The sequence below is a fragment of the Choloepus didactylus genome, chromosome 1 (genome assembly GCF_015220235.1).
Source record: "Choloepus didactylus isolate mChoDid1 chromosome 1, mChoDid1.pri, whole genome shotgun sequence".
In the NCBI taxonomy this organism is placed as follows: Eukaryota; Metazoa; Chordata; class Mammalia; order Pilosa; family Megalonychidae; genus Choloepus; species Choloepus didactylus.
This window is the reverse complement of record NC_051307.1, coordinates 210,296,895-210,318,506: the sequence shown is the minus strand read 5'-3', so window position 1 is coordinate 210,318,506 and position 21,612 is coordinate 210,296,895. Positions and strand designations below refer to the sequence as shown.

General features: G+C 42.9%; 1 protein-coding gene across 3 annotated transcripts in view; it reads left to right on the top strand.

Annotated features, from left to right (window-relative positions):
* Positions 1 to 21,612, top strand: part of ARHGEF3 (Rho guanine nucleotide exchange factor 3) — a 342,674-nt gene that overhangs the window by 259,230 nt on the left and 61,832 nt on the right. Inside the window, exon 1 of one of the 3 annotated variants that reach the window (XM_037798719.1) lies at positions 19,423 to 19,710. The exons of the other annotated variants lie outside the window; for them this stretch is intronic. Within the exon in view, the coding sequence (XP_037654647.1) occupies positions 19,615 to 19,710 (96 nt within the window). The 5' untranslated portion in view covers positions 19,423 to 19,614. Of the gene's footprint in view, positions 1 to 19,422; positions 19,711 to 21,612 lie in introns of those variants that run through there. 3 annotated transcript variants of the gene reach the window in all.

The following is a 21,612-nucleotide window of genomic DNA, read 5'->3' as shown; positions in this document are numbered from 1 at the left end:
ATACACAAACCTTTTAAAACATCAGCCAGTTGGTCCATGCATGTTGATAGCCCTTGGTGCATATCTTCTGAGCTTTTTTATTTCTTTTGTTCCTTAATTCATTCAACAAATATTTATTGAGTATCTATGATGCGCAAGCCTTTTGTGGCATGGGAATGTGGCCTGTACCACATTCTTCTTGGAATAAATATCAGCTGGGAGTCAAAAGACCTGAGATTGCTCTTAAATCCCATTTTTAGAATAAAAATACAAAAAGAACTCCTTGGGTTATTGTTATTCCCAGTATTCCAGATAGAGATTTTGCCAGTTCTGGCTGAAATTGTAGCACACTGTCATTTTTCCTAGCAAGAAAAGTCCTCTGCTTTTCCATATGTATATATATGGCTTAATTTTTTTCCTCTTACCTTCTTTCCTCTTTCTTTTTTCTTTCTTGTGGGAGCACTTTATCCTTTGAGCTCTAAAAGCTAAGCTGGAAACTCGTGAAACAATATTTGTCACTGCCCTGGGCAAAGATACAAATGAAAACAAGAAGAATTCTTTAGCTCCCAGACAGCTCACCTTTGTTCAGATTCCAAGTGTGTGGGATGGAGGCAAGGGGGATTTTTACTTGTGGTTATCCCACTAGAAGAGGTGAGCTCATTCTCACAAAAAAGAATTGATCTGGAGACTGAAAGTGGTTTATGGCGGGGTGGGGAGGGGGTGGCTGGGAACAAAAGAAAGAAATTGTTAGCATTTTTTACCTATTCATACAGCTTCAGCAGCAGCTCAACTTCTATCAATTTGATTGAGGTTTGTTTTCCTGTCAATTCAATTCTATCAGCATCTGTTGAGGGCCTGGTATGTGCAATAGTGGTCATTTCAAGAGAAGGGATTTAGTATCCTCCCCATAGTCTCCACCAGGTACTCCCACCTAAAAGGCTGACAAATAAATTTATAATCTAAGTATGAAGGGTGTTCTTGCTATGCAAAAAGCTTCAAGACGAGCCCCCTGTCATCTACCCCAAGAATCCCCCAAGCCCCTGCCTCCCTGTTCTAATTTGCTAATGCTACCAGAATGCAAAACACGAGAAATGGATTGGCTTTTATAAAAGGGGGTTTATTTGGTTACACGGTTACAGTCTTAAAGCCATAAAGTGTCCAAGGTAATGCCTCAAAAATCAGGTACCTTCACTGGAGGATGGCCAATGGTGTCTGGAAAACCTCTGGTAGCTGGGAAGGCACATGGCTGGCGTCTGCTCCAAGTTCTGGTTTCAAGACGGCTTTCTCCCAGGACGTTCCTCTCTCAGCTTCTCTCCAAAATATCACTCTCAGTTGCTCTTGGGCATTTGTCCTCTCTTAGCTTCTCCGGAGCAAAAGTCTGCTTTCAAAGGCTGTCTCCAAAATGTCTCTGTAAACTGCAGTTCCTCTCTCAGCTTCTGTGCATTCTTCAAAGCATCCCTCTTGGCTGTAGCAAGCTCGCTCCTTCTGTCTGAGCTTATATAGTGCTCCAGTAAACTAATCAAGGCCCATGCTGAATGGGGGAGGGACACACCTCCATGGAAATTATCCAGTCAGAGTTATCACCCACGGTTGGGTGGGGCGCATTTCCATGGAAACAACCTAATCCAAACGTTCCAACTTACTCCCCACTGATATGTCTGCCCCCACAAGATTGCATCAAAGAACATGGCTTTTTCTGGGGGACATAATATATACAAACCGGTACACTCCCCTTTCTGCTCTCCCTGACACATGAAATTCAGTAGAATTTCAGAATTTGGGGGATGGAAGAAAACTGAGGAGTTACCCCATTCTGTGTTTGCTAACAAATATATCTTTTCCCCAGCCAGTATCCCAGGACAGCGGGTCACCTCACGTTTTGGCTTCTCTTTTATCCCTGACCTCTTGGGTATGAAACATAAATGGTTTAATGTTCCACAAGACTTGGGTTGAAAAACTCAAACCCAGTACATTCTGGTTGACCGAAACAGGGTCCAGGTCACAAATTCTCTTAAAAAAAAAAAAGATCAAATTAAATAGGATTAAATTAATAAACATCCCATTTTATTAAAAAATATATATATAATGTTAATGAAAAAGTGTCAAAGCCAATTGCATATTCAGTAATGAATAAAACTTGATTTTTAAAAATCTGGATCTATGTATGAGTATTTATTAACATATTTCATTAAAATATGCTTTGCTGACACTTCACGTTTGTTGTTTAAGCCAATCCATGGCAAAGTATTTTTTAGCAGCTGAGAAGCACAACCCAAATGTCTGTCAATAGATAATGGATAAACAAAATGTGGTATATAATACAATGGAATATTATTCAACATTAAAAAGGAATGAAGAGGAGAGGATCTAAGATGGTGGCATAGACAGGAGTGGAAGCTAAGTAGTCCCGCTGGAACAACTAAAAAAAAACAGAAACAACTTGTAAATAATCCGGAATAACTGCAGGGGGACAGATGTGACTCTCCACTCATCATACACCAACCTGAATTGGGAGGAATGCCCGAGATCACAGCATAAAATCTGTAAGTAAGAACTGCGGATCCAAATCGGGAGACCCCTCCCCCACAGCCCGAGCTACAAAGCCTCGTGGTGCCAGAGAGAAGCTTTCTCCCAGCAGGTGAATATAACTCAGTTGAGCTCCAACTGGGGTTTTAATTAGCGAATGTGAACTGCTCACTATGAGGTACAAATCCCCAACAAGTAGATAGAGGCTTTGGGTGACGACTGACCTTGGAGAGCCAGAGGGTCGCCTTGGACTAGCTCTGTTCCTTTTTCGACTCAGTGGAGAAAGCCTTGGCCGTTTTCAGTTCCCAGTTCTGTGATCCAGACAGGGGTGTGGCACAGGCAGAGAGAGACCATTGAAATGCTAATGACCTCCCCCTAGGGCGTCTATCTTCTCTAAGAGGAAAGGGGTGGGGCCCAGCTCTACTACCTGCCTTTCATTCAGAACTTACACCAGTCAAGAATTATAGGCTAATTTTTGCATCAGGCAGAGAGCACACCTGCACGGCCCAGCGGCCCGGGGCTTCCCTTGAGGGATGACACACACTAGTGACGTAGCACAGCCTTCCTTCAGCAGAGGTCCTGGAAGATCACAGCTGAGAAGGGGGGCCCGCTTGGAAAACCCAGGGACGCTACATCAATGCCAGTGGTTTGTGGGTCAGTGACAGAGAAAATCTGGGGCAAAACTGAAATGAAGGCTTAGACTCTTGGAGCAGCCTTGAATCTCCGGGAACACCTGGGAGGTTTGAATATTAAAGTGGCCCTGCTTCCCTGACCACCCAGACATATGCACCATGTTCGGGGCGGACAGCTCCAACAACAAACCCAAACTGAGTTCACCAACTGAACCCCACAAAAATCATTTCCCCACACACCATAGAGACAGAGTTGAGGAGAACTGACTTGAGGGGTATAGGTGACTTGCATACGCCATCTGCTGGTTAGTTGGAGAAAGTGTACGCCACCATCTTGTATTTCTGAAAAATTAGGTTGGTTTTTTTTTTTTTTTTTACAACTTGAAAGAACCCTATCAAGCAAAGCAAATGCCAAGAGGCGAAAAACAACAGAAAATCTTAATGCATATGATAAAACCAGACGATATGGAGAACCCGATCCCAAACACCCAAATCAAAATATCAGAAGAGACACAATACTTGGCACAATTAATCAAACAATCACAATCGAGGAACGAAAACATGGAACAGGATATAAAAGACATAAAGAAGACCATGGAACAGGATAAAAGGGACATAAAGAAGATCCTAGAAGAGCATAAAGAAGAAATTGCAAGATTAAATTAAAAAATAGAAGATCTTATGGAAATAAAAGAAATTGTTGGCCAAATTAAAAAGACTCTGGATACTCATAATACAAGATGAGAGGAAGCTGAACAACAATTCAGTGTCCTAGAAGTCCACAGAACATAAAATGAAAGAACAAAAGAAAGAATGGAGAAAAAAATCAAAAAGGATCTCAGGGATACGATAGATAAAATAAAACATCCAAATTTAAGACTCATTGGTGTCCCAGAAGGGTAAGAGAAGGGTAAAGGTCTAGAAAAAGTATTCAAAGAAATTGTTGGGGAAAACTTCCCCAACCTTCTACACAGTATAAATACACAAAGCATAAATGCCCAGAGAACTCCAAATAGAATAAATCCAAATAAACCCACTCCAAGACATATTCTGATCAGACTCTCAAATACTGAAGAGAAGGAGCAAGTTCTAAAAGCAGCAAGAGAAAAGCAATTCACCACATACAAAGGAAACAACATAAGACTAAGTTGTGACTACTCAGCGGCCACCATGGAGGCGAGAAGGCAGTGGCATGACATATTTAAAACCCTGAGAGAGAAAAATTTCCAACCAAGAATACTTTATCCAGCAAAACTCTCCTTCAAATTTGAGGGAGAGCTTCAATTTTTCACAGACAAACAAATGCTGAGAGATTTTGCCAATAAAAGACCTGCCCTACTTCGGATACTAAAGGGAGCCCTACCGACAGAGAAACAAAGAAAGGAGAGAGATATAGAGAATTTTAACAGACATATATAGAACCTTACATCCCAAATCACCAGGACACTCATTTTTCTCTAGTGATCACGGATTTTTCTCCAGAATGGACCATATGCTGGATCATAAAATAAGCCTCAATTAAAACAACAACAACAACAACAACAACAACTGAACATATTCAAAGCACAATCTCTGACCACAATGGAATACAAATAGAAGTCAATAATTTTTGAATTGTAACTCCACTATTTACTTCCTACATGATTGTGCCAGTTTGAATGTATTATGTCCCCACAAATGCCATTATCTTTGATGTAATCTTGTGTGGGCAGATGTTATCAGTGTTGATTAGATTATAATTCTTTGAGTGCTTCTGTGGAGATGCGCCCCACCCAGCTGTGGGTGATAACTCTGATGAGATAATTTCTATGGAGGCGTGGCCCCACCCATTCAGGGTGGGCCTTGATCAGTGGAGCCATATAAATGAGCTAATGGGCAGAGGGAACTCAGTGCAGCTGTGAGTGACATTTTGAAAAGGAGCTACAGCCAAGAGGGACACTTTGAAGAAAGCACAGGAGCTGCAGAAGAGAGACAGTTTGAAGACGGCCATTGAAAGCAGACTCTTGCTCCAGAGAAGCTGAGAGAGGACAAATATCCCAAGTGCAACTAAGAGTGACATTTTTGAGGAACTGCAGCCTAGCGAGGAACGTCCTGGGAGAAAGCCATTTTGAAACCAGAACTTTGGAGCAGATGCCAGCCACGTGCCTTCCCAGCTAACAGAGGTTTTCCAGACACCATTGGCCATCCTCCGGTGAAGGTACCAGATTGGACACTTTATGGCCTTAAGACTATAACTGTGTAACCAAATAAACCCCCTTTTTTAAAAGCCAATCCATCTCTGGTGTTTTGCATTCTGGCAGCATTAGCAAACTAGAACAATGATATAAAATACACAAACTCTAATGACAAATCAGTGGTTTTGTATTCAATGTAAAATATGTAAGTTTTGACAAGAACTATATAAAGGTGGGGGAATGGAGGAGTATAGGTACATAGTTTATGGGTCCTATTGAAGTTAAGTTGGTATCAAAGAAAACTAAGGTTGTTATGGATTTAAGGAGTTAAATTTAAGCCCCACAGTAAACACAAAGAAATTATCAGAGAATATGACCATAGAGATGAAAAGTAGAGTATGGGTTATGAGAAGTGGGGGAAGGGGCAATGGGGAGTTAAGAAATGAGTGTAAGGTTGCTGTTTGAGGTGAAGGGAAATTTCTAGTAATGGATGGTGGGAAGGTGATAGCATTACAACATTCTAAATGTGATTAATCCCACTAATGGAATACTAGGGAGGGGGTGGAATGGGAAGATTTAGGCTGTATATATGTTTCCACAATTGAGAAAAAAAAAAAAGTCTAAATAGATGACAATTGAATGCCAAGGATGACCCTGGATGGGATCTGAGGATGGAGGACAGGAGGCTCAAAGGGACACAGTTGAGACATAAGGAAAAGGAAATATAGAATGTAAGCTTTGTATCATTGTTGAATCTCTTGTACTTCTTAGCTGTGCTTAATGGGATTGCATAAAAGATTGTTCTTGTTCATGGGAATTGTGTATGTGAATTATAGTGTTTGTTCAAGGATGTGTGCAGCTAGCTCTCATAGGTCCAGAAGACAGAGCAATAGATGATGGATGATAGATAGGGAGGGAGGCAGGGAGGGAGGGAGGAAAAGAAATCGCGGCGTGACAACATTAAAGTTAGTGGATTGGGGTATCGGAGGGGTCAGGGTATGCTGGAGTTCTGTGTACAGGGTTTGTATTGTTTTTTGTAACTGTTCCTATAACTTTGAATTTATTTAAAAATAAAATGTAAAAAAAAAAAAAAAAAGGAATGAAGTTCTGATACATGCTACAATATGGATGAACCTTGAAGACATCCTGTTGAGTGAAATAAGCCAAACACGAAAGGACAAATATTGAATGATCTCATTTATACGAAAACTGAAGACAGAAAGTAGATTATAGATTACCAGGGATGGGAGTGGGGGGTGGGAAATGTGGAGTTAATGTTCACTGGGGTACAGAGTTTCTGTTTGGGTTGATGGAAAAATTTTGGTAATGGATGGTGGTGATTGTAGCACTGGATTGTATACTTGAAACTGGTGAAAATGAGAAATTTTATGTTGTATATATATTACCACAATAAAAAAATAAAAAATTAATTAATTAAAAAGATCCCGGCCCCAGGGAAGTTATATGACTTGTCCACAGCTCCTGGGAGTTCATGGGTAAATGGGGACTGAAACCCAAAACTCTTGCCACAAAAGCCACCTGCCCACATGGCAGACAAGGAAGGCTGCCCTGTGGGTTCGAGGCATGCTGTGGCAAATGACACCCTGTCCTTGGGGAGAGGATATAGCTGAGAGGTTAAGACTATCAGCGTTCAGGCAGGCTAAATTCTGGCTCTGCAATAGCTGTGTGACCTTGAGGGAGTTTCTTAACCTTTCTGAGTTTCTACGTCCTCATCTATAAAACAATGAAACATCCCTCTTCTGCAGGTTATGAGAACTCAGTAAGACAATGCATGTCACATGCTTGTCACAAGACCCGGCCCAGAGCAAATGGTACCCATTATTATTTTCTAGTTTTTCAGCATTCAGATGTCAACTTCCCACCTTACAATCGTACTTATTTGTTCCATTTAAAGATAACTGAAATCTATCAGCATTACTGCATTTTTTGAAAGAGAATCCGATATAGCTTTTTGCTCTAGGGATGTGACAAACATGTAGTCTATCCTTAGAAATTATTTAAACATCTGAGTTTCAGAGCTGTCTTTTCAATGAGCTGGTTGGTTACCGGGCTTTGAGGAGATTCTTTCCTCCTCCTGAAATACCTTTCAGTTCTCTTTGGGACCATAATAAACCTAGCTCTGTTTATGAAATTTCTACCATGTTTCAGCCCCTTCACCTGGCTTCTCTCTAATATTCACCCTAGCCCTTTGTGGTAGGCACTATTATGTCCTAATTGCAGATGTGGAAACTGAGGCTCTGAGAGATTGAGTAACTTGTTTGATTGTGGAAGACAGAGGAGCACACTTGTATGACCTGTAAGAATACATCCAGGGTGACTCTAGCACTTGGGGGTTTAGAACTGTCATGGACCTGAGTGATTTAGACCAGCAGGAGAAACCAGTGAGCAAAGAGATCTCAAGGCTCGGCCAAAGAAATTGTGGGAGCCCAGGGCTAGGATTTGTACCCAGGCCTCCTGACTCTCATTTGCTGTTCTTTCCAACATAACCTATAGCCTTAAATCCTCAATCCTTGAGTAGTCTAGCATCAGGACACCTGCTAAGTGGCAAAAGGCCTGGCAATTATTAATATTCCACTTCATAATTAGAACTGCAAGTTCTGGAAGTAAAGAACTTGCATTTGAACCCCAGCTCTGCTACTTCCTAGCTGTGTGACTTTGGGCAAGTTGCTTGAGCTACCCTTGCCTCAGTTTCTCCGACTATAGAAACACTCCCCTCATAGGGTTGTTTTGAGGATCACATAAGCTACTTCATGTAAAGTCTAAGGACATTGCCTGCCAGAGAACAAACCATCAATCAACATTAGTGGTCATCATCATTTGCTCAGCTCCTGTTACTTGCCAGCATCTTTCAGCACTGGGGATACAGCCCTGAACAATATAATCATGATTCTTGCCATTGGAGCTTACAGTCTATGGGGGGAACAGATGTTAAAGATTAATGAGGTTTATGATTTGGCCAAGTAATTCTGGTTCCATTTGTCATTTATAGGGCACTATTTAAAAGTTGCTACAATGTATCTTTGTTTTTAGTTCTAATTTTTATAAATGTGTGACTGGTATTAATATGAAATAAAATATTTCGTATTGGAAGTTTGGCCTAGGGTGCATGGACCCTCAACCTTGAGAAGCTGGTGGTGCTCAGCAGTGCATGCCAGAGACCACCCATGGCTGCACCCAGAGCAGAACCCCCCACAATCCTGCCACTGGGACGTAAACAGCCCATCCCCAAAGGGCAGAAAGGAAATTATGACTGGGAGAAAATCCACAAGGCAGCAAGGCTCTGTCCAGTGAAGAAACAGACGGCTCTCGTAGTCATTACAGTTCTGTAGAAAGAGGACAGAAAAGGAACCAAATGTTGTCATACAGATAACACAGGCAGTATTCAGCCAAGTACCTATTTTTAAGTGGCAGTGGTATATTTTAGGCCAGATCCATCCCATTTGTGGTCCAGCTCCAACTTCCCTTCCATATTTCTGTTCTCATGGTTGAACTTACCTCTGCTTCAACATCTTGTTTGCTTTGCCATTTGATATTAAAGGAATCTATATGCCTATGCATTTCCTGACAAATGAAGACATTAATGTTAATTTTCTGATTCCCCTTATAAAATATCATACTGAACTAACCCAAAATGTGTTCTGCCTATACCAAATGTGCTGATTTTAGATAAGGGTTCTTTTATCAGTAAATCATATCATTTTTACTTGAAAACTTTCCTGGAATAAAGTAGCATAAAATTTAGATAATATTCTGTATACCCTTCAGCCTTTTCTGGTTTTATAGAATCACAAAATCATAAGCATTCATGCTTAAAGCACCTTATTTTATAGCTCAAGACACTGAGCCTCAGAAATGTTAATTGATTTGCTCAATGTCACACAGCAAATTTAGTGGTAGAGCCAGGACTGGGCCTATCTCTTCCAATTTAGATTAGTTCCCTCTTCATTGTGTTTTTAAAAATATATTCTTAATAGTCAACTCAATGTTTGAAATCATGGGGTTAAATCTTTTTCTTTGGAAGCAAATAGGGTAGAAAAGGTCCTCAAATGCCATCTTTTCCCCCTTAATACATTAAAAAGAGAGTAGGATTTATTTACCAGAAAGGTTAATGACATTATAGATTATGTGTTTGCCTTGTGCTAGAATGCTGACATGTATATTCTCATTAAACTATTCAGGTGTATTATTTTATCATAACCTTGAAACTCTCATATCCCATTTCACAGATGAGAAAACCTTGGTGGTGGTGCATTTAAGTAAATTGTCCAAAGTTATATAGTTAGTAAGCAGAAAACTTGGTGTTTGAATCCAGGCTTCTCATTCTAAGACTTGTATTCTCCTGCGTTCTACTGGGAAATGAAGGATGGGCTGTTGAATATTCCATAAAGTTTTACTGCTGAGCTAGGGTAGAAGAGAAATATCCTATTCTTCAAAATTAATGTTGTTACAAAGTGATGCATTTATAATTATTTTCAATTTATGAGCTAATATGATGGAGAGGATCTGAAGGTGTTTTTTCCTTCACTTTCTAACTTTGCACCTTCCATATTAAAAGTTTCTCTAGGAAATGAGAATTAATTTGGGGGAAGGAAGCCTCAATTATTCTTTCTCCAGCTGGTACAGATGCTTGACCTCCTCAGGCTGGCTGGGAGGGAGAATGCTGACATTTCTCTGCAGATCTCGTAAACTGGAGAAGCGTCTAAATTCAGGAATGATGCCAAGTGGGGTGGGGGTGGGGGAGGAGGAAAGGGATGTGGTGGTTGGAGCCCATAACTCAGGAAATGTGATGGCACCTAATTTCAGTATGGCAGGAGGCAAGCACTTTGGAAAAGAATAATGTGCTATTGTTACGAGCTATTTTTTTTTAATGGGTGGGTTGTTTTTATAAAGTTTTATGAACAGGAAACTGAAGCAAAATGCTGATCCCTTTGGTTTTTGAGTGCTGCCAACATGATTTTCATATTTACTTTTGAGTTTTGGTGACAGGCACTTCCTTTGACACTTCTGGGGGTAAAGTGTAACAAGACTCCCCAAACTGCAATTCAGAAGAGCAGCAGAATCCAAATGAAGGATTGTAGTTTCAGATCGTCTTGATAACGCATTGGGGCAGAATATGATCCCTTCCCAACCCAGGGAGAAAGAAAGCTCGATCAGTAACCAAGGCAGTCTGCAGAATGTTGTCCTTTAAACACATTCTAGAAAATCTGCTTAACAGTGTGGAAAACCTCTAACATGCATTGAAGTCAGTCTTGCTGTGGCAAAGAAAATGTAGGTAGAATTCCCCTCCTCCCCTGAATCATAAAAACTCAGCCTCTCCAGCTATTGTTCCTCCTGGAAGATGACTTCATCTTAAAGAAAGTGGTCCCGTCTATTGTGCATTTTGGATGCACTGAGCCAATGTTCCAGGCATCTGGCTGCCAACTTTGGAGAAGTTAAAAGCCTTTTTTGTTTCTGCAGGGCATTTATTCATTGCCTATCTTGTAAAAGTTACGTCTTATTGCATTTTCCTGGCAGCAGAGCAATCCCCATACCTACCCATTGCATTTGGTTTTTCTGAGCCTGCAGGCTGCACTGGGTTACTAAAGGTCAAGGAGGAAGCCACGTGATGTTGGCTTTACAGTTTTAATTCTCTCTTACCTTCTTCCCTCCTTTCCTCCCACTCGCTGACAGATGAGTTTTGTTCATCGTGTACTCTCTCTAAAGCAGAATAAGCTCTCAAAGCTTCTCTTGTAAGATTCCAGGTGAGGACACTGGGTAGGAAAAGTATGACCCTACCTTGGCAGGGCAGCTAGCAAGAGAAGTTTGTTTCTACTCCCATTGGCTTCCCTGGATATAAAATCTGTGATTCCATAATTTCATATCAACCTGGGAGCATCAGACCAGCAACATGTTTAATGTTGCAGAAACACCAGACAACCATCTCCCCTTCCCCTTAAGTCAGCCTCTCAGGGCCCACCTCAAGAGAACAGAATTTCAATATAAATAGCACCAGGAACCAGCATGACAAGTTGAAACTAAATTGTTTTTTTGTTGTTGTTGTTGAGTTTAACCTGGAATCAAGAGCCTAGAGAAGGAAAAGAAAAAGCGTTCCTCCGCAGGGAAAGAAAAGGGCAAACCAAATGAGCATGTTTCTGAAAACAAGTGATTTGACATCCCATTGCCACCAAAGCTTCTGCCTCCCCAGCAAGTCCACCCTGTTCAGGAATTGGTCTAAATTGTCGGGTGTGTGTAAAAACTTGAGGGAACCAAAGCTCTTGATAATATCAGAGAAGGCCTCACAGCCTTGCCCTGTAGGATTTTCTCCCAAAGTGTCTTCCATGAATTTTGAAGTCTTCAAGATGATCAACATTGGGGACCCATGTCTACCTTTCAAAAAAATATTTTAACAGCCCCCTGTAGTATTCTGCATCTGACTTCCTGGCCCATCTTGGAAAATCTTCAATATGCTGTGTCCCTCCTTGCAAGGATTCTTCTCTAGATTAACCTCCTCTGTTACATGTTCTCTGATTAGTCCCATTCCAGTTTAATATTCATTTCAACAAATAAGAATCCAGCATGATAGAAAGAGCTGGAGCTAGTGTGGGGGACAAGATACGAATAGTTCCTGCCACTTGTAGCTTGCAGTCGGTTGATGGAGACAGACATTAAGTAAATAATTACAAGCAGATGAGTATTTGGTGGAAGACATGTTTGTGGCCTGGGATCAAGGATGGCCTCAAATGAGAAAAATTAGCCAGGTGCCGTTTGATGTGCCGAGCCCTCTATCATGGGACTTGCCCTTGTGGGGCTCGTTACTGCAAAGGAGAGACTAAACTTGCATATAATTGTGCCTAAGAGTCTCCCCCTGAGTACCTCTTTGTTGATCAGATGTGCCCCCCCGCCCCCAACTGAGCCACCTCGGCAGGTGAACTCACTGCCCTCCCCGCTATGTGAGACCTGACTCCCAGGGGTGTAAATCTCCCTGGCAACGCAGGATATGACTCCTGGGGATGAATCTGGACCCGGCATCATGGGATTGAGAATATCTTCTTGACCAAAAGGGGGATGCAAAATGAGATGAAATACTTTCAGTGGCTGAGAGATTTCAAGTGGAGTCGAGAGGTCACTCTGGTGGACATTCTTATGCACTATATAGATAACACCTCTTAGGCTTTAATGTATTGGAATAGTTAGAAGTAAATACCTGAAACTATCAAACTCCAACCCAATAGTCTGGACTCCTGAAGACGATTGTATAACAATGTAGATTACAAGGGGTGACAGTGTGACTGTGAAAACCCTGTGGATCATACTCCCTTTACCTAGTGTATGGATGGATGAGTAGAAAAATGGGAACAAAAACTAAATGAAATAGGGTGGGATGCGGGGGATGATTTGGGTGTTCTTTTTGACTTTTATTTTTTATTCTTATTCTGATTCTTTCTGATGTAAGGAGAATGTTCAAAAATGGATTGGGTGATGAATGCATAACTATATGATCGTACTGTGAACAGTTGATTGTATACCATGGATGATTGTATGGTATGTGAATATATTTCAGTAAAACTGAATTAAAAAAAAATTAGCCAGGTGAAGCCATCAGGTGGGTTGTAATTGCTAATGCAGTGATAAAAGTTGCTGAACTAGTAACTGGTGCTTCCGTTCAGCCTTTTATTGCCAAGGCATTTGGCTCCGTTAGAACTAGGGATGTGTGAGCTTGGTTTTGGATGTGAGATGGATATAGAAGAAGCTGTCTTAACTCAGCTCCCACTTAACCTAACCGAAGCGCTCAGTTAACCAGCACCCTCCAACCTCTCTGTAAAACACGTCTGATGCCCACAGCACACCACACACTTCCAGCTAATGGGCTGCTCTCTCACTGACTTCTGCTCCCACCAGATGACACACATCCTTGCCGGGAGTCCTTGTGCCTGCTTCTACTGGTTGAACAAGTTCTGTAATTAAGGTCTTCAACACCCACACCACCCCCACCCCATCCCAACAGCCCAAGGCCCTTTTCAAGCCAACTGCCCACTTCCCATTCTGTACTGGTACAAATATATATATTTTAAACTTAGGTGCCATCATGTCCCCTAGCTATGAAGATAAGCCTGTTTTTATTTGGAACTCTGTGCACTGACAGCCACAACACATCTGGTAGATAGTTTAGTTGGTATTTACTCAGTGAGAAATTGCAGACTTCTTACAGCATCCCCAATGCATCCATAAGATGTAGCATGCTGCCGAGCACACAGTTGCTCCTCACTGCACATTGCTTGGATGAAGCAGCTCCCCATGCTCATTCTGGATTTTGATGCTACAACCATTGGGTCAATTATCCCCAGGCGCCTCTGGTTGGAATATCTGTGATCAGATCACTTCTGGAGGAGGCTACCCAGGTTCATTATTGGACTTGCTGATAATTCTAATTCACAGTATGGTGCTACTCAAACTCTACTCTTTGTAGGTGTTTTTCAAACATACAAATTTCTGGGGTCCACTGCCAAAGATTCCAATTCAGTGGATCAGAGGTGGGGCCCAGGAATATGAATTTTATAAGCTTCTCTGCTGATTTCACTACAGGTCTCTGGAAACAAAATGTGGGTATCCAGCTATCCAGAAGCCGTGTTTCCATAAGCATGTTGTTTTTCAAATCCAGGCCAAGTGATATGAATACTGCTGTATTTCATTGTTATGTGCATTTCCCCCCACATTTTTACTTCTCTGGAGTTGAAATGTGTCTTACAATTCATTGAGTGTTTTAATTTAATTGAAAACTTTTTTTCTTTCCTGGGTACATAAAATAGTAACACATAATACAGTCTATTGCATCTTAGCTTTGATGAAATATGGTACTTTGATCACTGAGTTTATAATCGATGGAAGAGAAAACATCTCTTTTATATCCAAGGATGGAATTTACACATTTTGATTCTAATTTCTCTACATAATGATTGGTATACAACATCCACATAATGCATACATTAGTTGTAGACTGACAGGGGATAAATATTTTTGGAGTATAACAAATTTATTGAATTCTTGGTTCAAAAATATGAAATGTTGTCAAACAAATGCAAACTATCCATTAAATTCAAAGACCCTTTAGTAGTATACAGAAAATGTTTGAAGAGCCAGCTTAATTCAATGAGCAAAACTAGCTTGCTGGTAGTAATAATTGGAAAACATTGGAACTCTTATTGCAAAACCTTGAGTTAGATTTTTGATTTCACAGACTGTAACGAAAGAAATAGCATGTATCAAGACAATAAATTAAACTCTTCCTGGTTTTTTATTTAATCACTGGGTTTGAATTTAAAATATCTTTCATTGAAGCTTTAGTTTTCACTGGCCTTTTGAGATGCATTGTTTTATCTGAAGCAGTGTAAGACAATTTTCTGTCCTATCCCTGCCTCTCTCCACCATATTCTTCTTTACTCTTTTGTCCTGTAGGTGTTTAATTGAATCTGTCATTCAGTTAGGGATCAGATTTGGGCATGAGGAAAGATTCGAAGTATGTTAGAATTCTGGGGCTTTTGGTTTTCAAGCATTTCTTCTTCACTCCATGAAGCCTAAGCTAACATTTGATACAAATCAATGATCAAGATCTAAAGGGAAAAAAAAAATCCTTGATGTCAAAACCAACAAATTCTCTTGGCTCTGATGCTATATTGTACTCTATCTTGAATGCAGGGTTTCTCAACAGTGGCACAACTGACACTTTGGAGCTGTTAATTGCATGTGTGGTAAACTAACCTGTGTTTTGTAGGATAGTCAGCAGTATCCTGGTCTTTACTCACTAGATGCCAGTAGCATTCTCCTCCTAGTGAAAATCAAAAATGTTTCCAGACCTTATCAAATGTCCACTGGGAAGCAAAACACCCCAGTTGAGAACCACAGTTTTAGTGAACCAAAGACTAGGAAATACCTGTCTATGGCATATCATGGCAAGACACTTTTTCATTCATTTTCTTTAAGCTTAAAGTCTGGATTATTTTTGCATATGTAGTTAATATCACATAACTAAATTGGGGGGGGGGGAGACACTATTACTTAATAGGTTTTCAGACTTGTTTCAGAAAATGAGATCTTTAAAAGAAGGTAAGAATTAAGTCTTCCAGGTTTAGAATGTCCAGGATATGTTTTTTGTGAATCAGGCCTGAAGCAGGAAGCAATAATAATCATGGTGTGATTTTAGACATGATCAGTGCTTCATTCTTACCTGTCTGGTAGTGAACCACAGTCCTCATCTCCCAGAATGTACTACCAGAACTCCTTTAGGCTTTTAACTGCCCCCTCCTCCCATCAAGACCGAAGTTGCAGAGAGGAGAGGGAACTTGGTCATTAACTGGGAATGTTGCCCATGTGGAAGCGGAAAGGAGAGGTGTTGGAACATACGTGTGTCCAACAGGTATCTACATGACCGTGTCAGATTCGTGGGTTAATTCATGGAGATGGCTCCAGCTGCCAAGGAGGCAGATGGCAGAGGTACACATGTGTAAATGCTGGGCTTTGGGGGATCGCCTACTGCCACTTGAGCCTCCTTCAGCAAACACAGGCCTTACAGCAGAGGTTACAGTTGAAAGGCCATGTTTTAAAGTCGACTATATTCCTTGAGCAGGTGTGTATTAAACACCTGCTCAGCATAGAGGTTCAGGAATAGGTGAGAGAAATGGAGCTAATCGAACACCTGACCTGTCATAAACACTCATTACATATTTGATGAGTGAATGAATGCATGAACGAGCCTTTAACAAAACCCATGATCCCTGATGGTAAGTCTAATGCTGACCAGATGAAGCACAGTCTTCTTGGCCTAGAAGACCGTCACAACCACTCTGGCCTCTGAAGTTTTAGCCTTCCGCTGGGCCCGTTCTGCTCTCAGTCACCACACTGGGATTTGTGGAATTGATAGGTGGTCTCCCAGCCCTGCCTAGTCGTCAGCTAGTCTGCAAGGAGCTAGTAACCGGTGGTCAGCTAGTGTGTAGAGTCCCACCACTCTACCAGCAGCACAAAGGAGCCCTGCTTGGCACTCGCGAGACAGCAGGCCCTGTGCCTGGCACTGTTCCTAGAAACATAGAACAGACTTCTTTATTCCAGTCTGCAGGCTTCTGGCTTGCGAGGAACACTGCCCGGCTGTGAAGCGTTTTATAGGATTATAACGGGTTGTGCCGAAGGCGAGTTCTGAAAGGCACTTTGTGCTGTTGTTTCAAGTGAAGCTGACTGTTAGGGCAGTGTTGTTCCTCAGCCTGTAAACACACACGCAGGCAGGACGGGAAACACTGCACTTCTGGGGATGTTCAGCTGGTCAGCATTGTGGGTTGGACTGCCTTCCCACAACTGTGACGCCAGCTTTGGGTGCTTCGGAACCCTCCTGTAGGGCAGCCTGCTTTCTGATAAAGTCTTTGGTCACAGCACCTCTGGTTCTGTTAATGGTAGAGCAGCATACTACAACTGGGGCAAGTTCTGACTTCGGGACACTAGGTGGAAATTGCATGGGGTCAAAAATACCCTTGAAAATCCTTTAATGTCCCAAGGACCACATATATGGCTTGTAGGTACCCAAAACTGCTGGCTTAAGTTTACAGATCTTATTGTATCAAAAATATGTCTTTAAACACTGAAGCCCTATTTAGGGTAGTGAGACATTCATGTTGTGAGAAGCTTGCAAGAATCAGATCACCCAGGAGAACTCCAAATTCCCATCTTTCCTTCCACACTCATTTTGAGGTTTATGGTTTTTTTTGCAGTACTGTTTAAATTGTTACTGGCCATTAGTCGTCAATCAAGCGAGCTCTAGTCAAAGCCCATCCCAAATTGGGAATAACACATTGATGGCAGAGTCATCTAGGTGAGATGGTGGGCCTGTGAGGGTGAGAGGAATAGGGAGAGGGAAGAAATGAAGGGGACTCTGGAGTGCTTCAGGTCAGATCCTCGGGGCCTGGGAGCCAGGGAGCCAGGGAATCCCTGAGTGCACATCTCACTGCCTTCTGGCCATGCTTTGGCTGCGGAGTTCATGGTGCGCTGCCCACCATCCCATGCCCACTTAGCAAAGCTTGGGGAGGCACCAATGTGAGCTCCCCATCAGCACAGCTCAGGCTAAAAAGACAAAGTTCGGTTCAGGTACACGGGTAGGAAACTTCAGTGGGTCTGAGGCACCCTTCCTACCCCATCCCTCTTCTTTTTTTTTAAATACAATTTTATTGAAATATATTCACACACCATATAATCCATCCAAAGTATACAATCAGTGGCTCACAGTATCATCATATACTTGTGCATTCATCGCCACAATTTTAGAATATTTTCATTACTCCAAAATAAAGAAAAAATGAAAATAAAAAAGAACACCCAAAACATCCCATACCCCATATCTAGCACAACCCCCCATTATATATATATATATATATATATATATATATATATATTTTTTTTTGTCTTTATTTTATTACTCTCTGTCCATACACTGGATAAAGCCCACTTGATCCACTTCCTTTCCATTGCTCAAGGGTGTGTATTTGTGAAAGAATTGAGGCTGTCTTCAAACTTAGATGGAACTCATTCATTCAGGAGCCGCCTTTACAAGGGTGGCAACAGCGGGATGGCCAAACTAGGGCAAATTCTTCCTGCTTTCTAAGGCAGTTTGTCTACACTGGCTGGGCAGGAAGGCAGGCGGACCTGATGGGGGGTATGGGTTTGGTGCCTGAGGTGAAATAATTGAATATTAGGAGGTTTCCTGACTAGAAAGAGGAACTGCTGGGTTCTGACCTCAGTTGGAAGCACAGAACACCAAACAGGGACAAATCTCTCCATTCCCACTACCTCCCACATACCTAACGAGTGAAAACGAAAGAGATTACCTGCCCAGACTACCACCTGATGTAGCCATGACTTTGATATGAGGGGCAGGAAATTAAACAGTGCAGCCTACGAAGTAACTTTTGAGATAATAATTTTATTATTTTAACAAATTAATATCTAATTTCCCATTAACACATGAATCTATTTTTCCTTGTAAAAAATTTCAAAATATTAGCCATAGGTTTAAAATCCCCTTGGTCCACTGTCTTTCATCCTTTTATCCCAGTTGCCCCTTCCCAATGCTTCCCAGCCCCCAGCCCAAAGGAGACTGGCGTGAGTTTGCTGCAGATCCTTCAAGACAGTTTTCAATACACTTATCTGCATATATGTTTCTATGGAATATAAATGGGATTCTTTTGTAGATGTGTTCTTAACACAAATGATATTTGACCTCACACAGCAACTTGTTTGTTTTAAATCATTTAATAGTCAAAAAGTATACCTTTTTGACTGCTGCTGAGGTGTTGCATAGTAAGGAGAGTTTATTTAAGCAGTCCCCTGTTGATGGGTATTTACAGTTTCCAGTTTTTTACTGTCCCAAGCAGGAATGAATTCCTCCGTAGACATTTACAATGTGAATGTCTCTCCAGAAAGGACCCAGAAAGGCATAGTGCGGGGTCATCGCTGTGCCGCTTTATGCTTGAAGCAGACACTAACAGTTGCATTTCTGAGTGGCAGGCAGGCAGCCTTTTACCATCCTCTTCATATTCTAAAGTGGGTGCAGGGGGGAAAGAGCACCGGGAGCTTTCTGGGAGTGGTGGAAATGTTCTGTATCCCGACTGTGAACGTGATTACACGGGTGTTTACGTTTGTCAGCACTGGACGAACGGTACCTTTAAAATGGGTGCATATTAAATGTAAATGATACTCCAGTGACGTTCATTTAAAAGGAAATGTGCAGGGGAGAGTGGCCTGGAAATAAGGTAAGGCAGAGTATTACCTCTTCTGAAAGTGGACTTTTAAAGCGCTCGCTTCTCACCACAGGTTCCTTCCCTCGCCCGAATTATGCCTGCGCCTCGTTTCTACCCGCCGCCTCCTCCACCTGGGTAGTGCGGGGGAGCCCGAGCCGAGCGGAGATTGGGAGCGGTCCCTGCAGGTCGGCGAACCAGCGTTCTCCGCCCGGCCTTCCTAGGGGCGCCCCGGCCGCGCCCCGCGCCCCCCGCCGCTGCACCCCTCGCCCCTCGCCCCTCCTCGCTCCGCTCCGCTCCTCCCCGCCCCCGCCCCTCGCGCCCCCGCAGTGGGCGGGCCCCGCTGCGGCTCCGCCCGCCTTTCAGCCCCAGCGCGGGAGTCGGGGCTGGCCAGGCTAGAAGCCGGAGTCCGTCTCCGAGTCGCTGCTGCCGCCGCCGCTCGGCACCGTGGACCTGGGGCCCCCTTTCGCCTGGGAGCTTTGTGGTCGCCTGGGGTCAGCGGTGACACCCCAAAGGGCAGGCCCGGCAGCCGCCATGGTGGCCAAGGATTACCCCTTCTACCTCACGGTCAAGAGGGCGAACTGCAGCCTGGAGGTACCTCCCGCCAGCGGTCCGGCCAAGGACGCCGAGGTAGGGGCGCGCCCGCCTCCTGGACCTCTCCGCGTCCTTCTCTCTGTCTCTCGACTCCTTCCCTGTGTCAGCCTGTCTCCGTCTCCCACTCTCTGTGCCTCTGCCTCTGCCTCTCCTTCTCTCTCTGCATCTCTCCTGTTTCTGGTCTCGCTGTCTCAGTCTCCCTCCCGTCCCTTTTCTGTGGATCGAGCATGGGCCGCCTTCTCCGTCTCTCCCTCTTCCTCCAGGCCAGGGAGCAACAGCCTCCTCGCGCCAGCCTCTCTGGTGCCTTGCAGGGCGTTCAGACTATCGATCATCTGTCTGTCTACACCCGCCTGAGGGACTTGGTTCGACTGTATCAGCCGGGCCATCAGGGAAGAGCCACCCCTTAAGCGCGGTTTTCCTTTTGCCTGTGTTGAGAGAGCAGGGGAGGTTGGTGGGGATCCCTCAGGACAGCTCACCTGCCAGGCTTGGCCTTGCAGCTGCTTGGCAGCGAAGACAGGTCATGGCACCTTTGCTTGATACCTGTGGCCAGTGGGTGTCATTCAGCTGGGGATCTGGGAATAAATGAGTAACTTGAGTTTCACCCACATGGGTCTTAAAAATGAATTAAACTCCTCGGGGTGGTGGGAAGCTGCCTTGGAATATGGGAAACAATTCTCTTCTCTGGGAAGTTTCCTGTTCCTGTAGGGTGATGTGAGGGAGTCCTTTCAGCTGGTGTTTAGTCTGCCTTTTCCTTCTGCATGTTATTTTTCTGGCAAATAGCTCACTGACCTCAAAGGTTGGACCTAGCTGGAGTGGAAAGCAACTCTTTCTTTGAGGGTCTTAGAGATTATGATTGCTTCTACTAGACCACAACTTTGCTGTGGTCAAGATATAGTGGAACCCACTGGACCCAGCTCATTGTTGTCATCACATATGTATCTGCAAGAGTTCCACTCTTCGTCACTTCTCCCTGAGAGCATATTAACCACCACCCAGGAAAGTCTGGAGGCAGTTGTGCAGCCAGCCTTATCCCAGCCTTCTTGGAGGTTCCAACTACCCACCACCCTTGGGTCTGCTCAACTGTGTGCGCTCAGCTCACTGAATTATATATGAGAGGACAACATCAAAGACTCGTTGCCTCTCACAAGAGCTGCTCCTAGACTCCTAACAGTCTCTGGTTGTAATCAGCTTTCTGTAGGCTGAGTGCAAACTTCTTTCTCCACCTCCATCCACACCTCACACCCCAACTCACTTGTATATTTTCACAAAGAGTTTTTGTTTTCAGCAGCTGTGGAAGTGTGATGGCCCTAGTGGCGTTTGGACTCTTATTTAAGTTTTGACAGGACAGCACCTGCATAGAATTCAAGTTGTTCAGGCTTAGAATGGATATAATGAGTTTTTGTTGGGAATTTCATCATTTAATAAATGTAGGAGTTGTGAGGCTGGTGCCCCTTGAGCTCCTTTTAGAAGGAAGCAAAGCATAACCGAGTCTAATAAATTGAAGTGAGTGAAAGAAAAGCATAGTGAAAATAGCTTTGGATTCTAGCCCCTTCTTGCTTTCCCTTTGTCCTGTATTTTCCTGTAGTTTGGCTAAAGGCTTAAGTAAACACATCTGTTTCATCTTTTCTTATTATTTAGAATATAGATATATTCTGTATATTACAAATGGGTTGAAAAAACATCAAATATTAATATTTTTCATTGGTAACTGGATCCAAATTATTAAATGTGACTTATTTTCCTTCTATGGGAATGTCCTAGGATGGGAGTAAGGATGGGGGAGGGACAATTTTGGAAATAGTTGGTAAATATTTTTCAGGTACCACACCTGAGGTCTGGTTTTGTTTTAATGTTTAAGTTAGAGTAGAAGTAGGGGTCCGGTCCAGCACATCTCCTAGTTTCACTGATCTGGCCTGTCACTTCCTGATAACGGAGATA